This window comes from Notothenia coriiceps, unplaced genomic scaffold (genome assembly GCF_000735185.1).
Source record: "Notothenia coriiceps isolate Sejong01 unplaced genomic scaffold, NC01 NC01_scaffold00009208, whole genome shotgun sequence".
In the NCBI taxonomy this organism is placed as follows: Eukaryota; Metazoa; Chordata; class Actinopteri; order Perciformes; family Nototheniidae; genus Notothenia; species Notothenia coriiceps.
The window spans coordinates 1-6,647 of NW_011341909.1; the positions used below are offsets into that span (position 1 = coordinate 1).

At 40.4% G+C, this 6,647-nt stretch overlaps 1 protein-coding gene across 1 annotated transcript; it reads right to left on the reverse strand.

The window, feature by feature from the left end:
* Positions 1–3,019: 3,019 nt before the first annotated feature.
* LOC104945151 (kin of IRRE-like protein 1) lies at positions 3,020–5,526 on the reverse strand (the record flags this gene model as incomplete). The annotated part of the gene is made up of 3 exons (XM_010770778.1): positions 3,020–3,172; positions 3,824–3,951; positions 5,378–5,526. Coding segments are annotated over 3 exons (430 nt in total), but the record flags the coding sequence as incomplete, so codon positions are not given.
* Between the last annotated feature and the right edge of the window lie 1,121 nt (positions 5,527–6,647).

Genomic DNA, 6,647 nt, shown 5'->3' on the forward strand with positions numbered 1-6,647 from the left:
CACACACACACACACACACACACACACACACACACACACACACACACACACACACACACACACACACACACACACACACACACACACACACACACACACATACACTCACGCACATACACTCATGCTCTCATATGCACATGGAGGCAGCAGCAAACACTGACTCAGAGGCTCAAACACAGATGTTTTTGCATCTCTTGCTTCCCGTTTTATGCCCCCCACACGCTCATACATATTACATGCTGCTCTTATGCTATCGTGTTACTGACCACGCTTTTACACCACAGAGAAGGCTGTGAACACTTTCTTGACAGATTTTGTAGCTGTGTTGCAAAGCATCCCACATCAAGAATTGCTGGGTTCAGAATTCCAGAAAAGAAAGACAACTTCTAAGTTTAACGATTTATTGTAAAGAGAGCAAAATATATATTCTCTTGGCCAAGGACTCATCACATCTTTGGGAATCACAGGAAGCAAAGCTGTAATCTGTAACCACCAAATCCGTCAAGAGCCTCGAACCTCGCGTGACAAAACATTTTATTACACAGGGCGTTGCCCGTACATTTATGATTGGTCAAGACTAGCTGAAGAGATACCGCGGTTTAGACTTGGTTCTCTTTGGTTGGTGCGCAGACTCAGAGTCTCTTGGCAACACGATCCTCCAATCAGCATTCAGCCAGTCTGTGGAAGTCCATCCCTACTCTGGCACCATCATACGTAATTTGTTTTCTCTAACGTTTCTTCAGATATAGCGGGAAACCATAATGGTGCTTCCTAGCTTTGCGGGGGAGCGCGGCTCCCATACAAAGTGAAGGCCGGTGCGATGTGCTGTTCTGACTACCTCTTTGTGTTCTCTCAGCCTCTGCACTCGACCTTGCTACTTTCAATTTTGCAAGCTCAACTTTCTTCTGACTATTCCCCTCGTTGGTATCTAACCCATCAGAACCTGGGATTAGTGATTGTGTCTATTTATTCTATAGTCATAGGAATCTCATGAGCACAATAAGCGTATAATGTAATAATAAGAATCAGTCTTTTAATGTTATATAAAAATAGACTCCACAGAATCCAGGGAGACTGAAGTGATAAGAGTTATAAAGTGTGTCTTATAGCCGCAAAAAAGAGAGTTAATTATAGATTCCAAAAAACAAGGAAGTCCTTTAATCTATCAAATGAACACACTTCAAATTCCCAGAGCTCAAGATATCGTCTTGAAATTGCTTCCCCTATCTGTACGATTAACCAACTTTTCACATAAGTATTCATCTCTCATTTCGATAGCAAGGTCGAGGGTCCTCATAAAACTGAATTGCTTGCGATAATTAGAAGAACATTTTCTAGATTTCCCTGCACCGATATTAAACATGATGACGATGAAGCACCAGAACACGGATGTGTATTTCTCCTTTGCCCCTTTTCAGTTTCCTTTCCTGCATCATGTCTGAAAATGTTGTTTATTACAGATTGCCTTTTCTATTTCCATGTTATGCTAAGTCTTGGCTCCATTAATAACCATCCTGTGTCCCTCTCATTGTCTCCTCCCCTTCCTCTCTCTTATGTCTCCCATGACATTTCCCGTTCCCTCCTTTTTATGTCCTTCTCGTCCTTCCACATCCACTGTGCTCGTCCTCCTCCTCTGCTTTGATCTTTTTCTGTTTCTCCCTCCCAAAATTCTACCCACGTTCATCCTCTCCTTCTCTATGTCTTCGCCCCAACAGGAAGTGTTACCTGACAGGAAGAGGGTGACGACCAGGAGCTACCTGCCCATCGTCCCGGCCGACACTGACAGTGGTCGCAACTTCACCTGTGTCGCCAGCAACCCTGCGGTTCCCATGGGAAAACGAGCTACTGTTGCCCTCAACGTCCACCGTATGTTTCCCGTTTTGTCACTAAAGGGGCAGGTGGGGCTGATTTTGTGTCGGCACATAAAGAAATCACGCTATAATTTAAATGACCTGCCCAGAACCTGTCAACTTGAAGTTACGTGCTGTGTTTAGGAATTTATAGCTACTATTTTCCCCCATCGTCAAACCAGGGCGGGTTCCAGATTTTTTTATCGCTGTTGCATTGATTTAGCATCCTGTTTGGAGCCACTCATTTTTATCCTGAAGCGGTTGAGCCAGTTGATTTTCTTCAACATAAGGAAAACCTGATACCCTTTTGTGTTTTAAGGGGTTTCTATTGTGTCCTCTAAGAAATAAGGAATGATTGCTCATAAAGAAAACTGCGGTTTTGAATTTTCAATTAAAACGATTGATGTATTTTTCAAAGCCGGTGTTGTAATTAATGGGATCAAAACTACAGTAAGAGTAGATGTAGAACCAGTGCTGTGTTAGTGAAGGACTGAAGGTTTGAAATACAACATTTTATTGTTAAATATATAGCTTGTGTAATTTAATCCCTCATGATGCATTGCACTGAAACAAAGACAGTCATGTGGTTTATCGTTCTACTGTATATCAATCAATCAATCAATCAATCAATCAATCAATCAATCAATGTTTATTGATATAGCCCAATATCGCAAATGTTTCATTTGTCTCAGTGGACTTCACAGTTTGTACAGAATATCTACTGATATTCTGTACAAACTGTGAAGTCCACTGAGACAAATGAAACATTTGCGATATTGGGCTATATCAATAAACATTGATTGATTGATTGATTGATTGATTGNGAAAAATCGGTATCGGCAAATTGTCAAAATCAAATGATCGGAATCGGATCGGGAGCAAAAAGAGGTGATCGGGACATCCCTAGTAAATACTGTATATTGCACAGTGTTATATTACAAGTGTTGGGTGGTGCAAAACAATTAAGCAGCGAGTAGCAGAATGACGTAGAAACAGAGTAGCCAGTAATGTCATTTTTGCTTATATTACATGATACTTGTTAGACGCTTTTAAGCAACTTACAAACTCAGTACTGTGGGCAATCCCCACAGGAGCAACTTGGGGTGAATTGTCTCAGGGACACAACGACATGCTGACTGCAGTGGGTTATATTACAGTTGTTATTCATATCAGTAGTAGTTGAATAGTAACTGACCGTTGACGGTGAGTGTAACCTCCGTCTCCCCGACTCCAATACGGGGAACGATGGCCTTGCAGACGTACTGGCCTGCATCGGCCTGGCTCACTGACTTCAAATACAGCTGGTTATTGTTGCTGAGCACCTGAACACACACACGCGCACACGCACACACACACACACACACACACACACACACACACACACACACACACACACACACACACACACACACACACACACACACACACACACTCTCTCTCTCTACACACGCACACACACACACACACACACACACACACACACACACACACACACACACACACACACACACACACACACACAAATGTTTAAGACAGCATGAGATTAGAAGCAGGAAAGTAGCTTTGTGATGTAGAGGGCGGCGGATAGGGAAAGATTTTTCAAATAAAGGAGGGGGATCTATATTTAATTCATAAAACATGTTGATTTACTCGGCAGGCTCCATTAGTTTTTTTCATGGAGCTTTTCTTAACTTGTTAGGCATGAATTAAAGATTAAGGATATGAAGACTGAGTCTCAGTTCCTACCGTCTGCTTTACTACTGAGAAAACATTGATGGAGTCTAGCTCGTGGACATTAATATAGGCTGGGGTTTTCTGTCTGTAATTCGTGAGGAGTGGGATTTCCGATAATATGTGGCACTCCTTTTTAAATATTCAACATGTTATTGGAATAAAATATGAAATCATACATGCATGAATCATGCAGGCTAATAGGTCAAAGTTTGGGGGAAGGTTTGATGGTCTGTCCTCACCATGCTGGAGCCCTTCTTGGTCCAGGTGAGGGTGAGGGGGGGGTTTCCGGACCACTTGCAGTTCAGAGTGACGTCAGCGTCCACGTCTACTGTCACAGGCCGAGGCTCAATGACCAGTATGGGGCCAACTGGAAGAGAGTAAAAAGATAAATAAGACCCCTGGATGTCAGAAGTCAAAGTCAACTTTATTGTCAATCTTTCAGTTTGTGTGTACAGACAGAGAGAGATCGAAATACAGTTTCCAACAATCCCGAATATAAAAGCAAATGTATATAAAAAAAAATATATATATGCAGATACAATTTGGAATACACACTTGATATATATGTATGCCGTTAATAACTGCAATATATACCTGGCTGCTAAATCCTCAGAACTGTTACAGGATGTGTATTTTGTCATTTGTATTATTATTTTTGTATCTTTAATATGTTTTTATGCATGCTTCTTCGGTAACATTAAGCTGTCTTTGGCTCTCTTCTGCTGTAACAATGTAATGTCCCCTCTGTGGGACTAATAATAAATGTATTCTGATGATAAATAAGTACCTGAAAACCAGAATATGCTAAATATTATTAAGAAATAATGTATTTTTACTGTATTGTCCAAAATGTGTTGGAGTAGATCTTCTTTAAACTCTCATTGGGGAAACCTTTCATGTAACTGGCAGTAAAATAAAACCTCTTATCACAAAGCAAGCATGCTTTAGTGCGGTACATTTGTTCTCGTTGTACAGCATAAGCGTAATTATTGTTTCTTTATTTTTCCTGTGTATATTTAACAAATCACTTATTTATTTTAACAGTTTAAATGTACAGCGACATCACACATTATTAGTATTTCAGTACATCAACTGCAGTGTCGGTAAAAGGTTTAATTACAGCAACAAAAGAAACATAACATACATTAAAACAGGAACAGCTCTACTGTATAAACAGCGATATATAGAAACATTTGAAAAAGCACGCTTAAGGTTATTTGAACATATTTAAAAGTATGGTCACACACTTAACTGCTTTTGATACCTATTATATTAAAAATGAACAATATGTATCACTCTCTTATAAGTGTTTGTTAGTAACCGTGTAGTAAACAGCTGAAGAAACACAGAGAATAAGGAGAGACATGGGGATAATGCAACAAAGGACAGCTCTACTACTTCTTTTCTGTAATTAGGGCTTGTTTTATTTAATGCACGTTCACTATTTGACATGTGTCTTTCACAACAAATGCCATTAGCTAACCGAGAGGCAATGACCGAGGAATTGTAATTCGACATGTATATTTTCAACTTTTTGTTCCTAATGCTATTTTATTTCTATTGAGATGTTTACATTTTGGAATGTTTATTTCTAGTCTCAATAAAGTACTTCTTATATTCTCATAATCATTACACAGCAACAATCTTTTGCAAATTGATTCTGCACAATATATGAAAACAAGTAACAACAAATAAAAGCATGGCTCTTCAAACAAACACGGACTAATATAGTTACTAGAGCATATAAATGTCAGCAGAGTCCCACTCAGCTCTGGAGTGTTTGCTCTACTCACAGTGCACGTCCACCAGGATGCTGACGTTGGTGCTTCCCACCACGTTGAAGACCTGGCAGGACACGGGCTCGGTGAAGAAGGAGTGATCAGCCGTGGTGACAAACACAGTCTCCCTCGCTCCATCCAGCAGCACGCCACCCTTCGCCCACCTGACACAGGAACACATCACCGTTTAACAACATTCCCAACATTACAATCATTGTTATGTCAGTTATCAGCGGGAGATCTGAAAAGCATAATGAGTTTTTCTCATTTTTTGGTGGGGATCCAAATGTTTCCACTATTAGTCGACGAGTGTTTTTAAATGATCAATTAAAGCTGTTAAAGTCTCATTTGAAAAGCCTTCATGTCAAAACCCGAGGGAATGATTGCAAGCTAAGGAAATACTTTTCTCTTCATTTTCGTGATCCAGATATATAGCTGAAAATCATATAACCATATTGCACATCTGCCATGAGATGACTTTTTAATACAGGCTCAATAGGCTTAGTGCCTAAGAGCCTGGCAGCGCTCCCACTCCGGGACCCTCTGGTGTCGTTTCAAACCTCAGATTAAAACCACCGTGTTTAAGTCCAGCGTTTAGCCATTTCAGTGCTTCAGTGCTGTCACTTAAGATTTACCTTGTGGTTTAATTGTTTAAATATTCAATACTTTCTCCAATTCTGTTCTGCAAGCAGAAATTACAATTCAGTATTGCCTCCAGACGGCAGTTACAAGCAGATTGTAATAGATGGAGAAAGAAATCTATTGGCATTACACAGAACTGCAATCTGGCTCCTGATGTTGGACTGCAGGCGTGCAATGAAACACTTTCCCTAAAAAATCATCAGACAGTCCGTCACATGCTTCTAAAGTCAATTAAACCAGGTCTGAGATCTTAAAGAGGCCCTTTTATGCTTTCCTGTAGTGTGTTATAAAGGTTTTTGTGCATGTCAATGGTCTGCAAAGGCTAAAATCCCCCCCCTGTCTGAAAACACCTCCATTGGACTCCTTCGTTTACTTCTGTAACATAATAGACATCACTATGTAACACTTGCGCTCCTATTGGCTGGTGCTCAACACATTGTACGTAATAGGCTAAGGGGCGGGACATCTTTAAGCGGTTGACCAATCACAACAGAGCCGGCCAGCTAACCAATCAGAGCAGACTGGGCTCTGGTTTCAGACAGAGGGTGAAAAGAGGTGCTGCAGCACAGGCAGTATGAGAACAATAAAGAGCTTTTTGAACATTAAAGAATGGATTCCAAAATTTTTAGTCTCCTTTTATTTT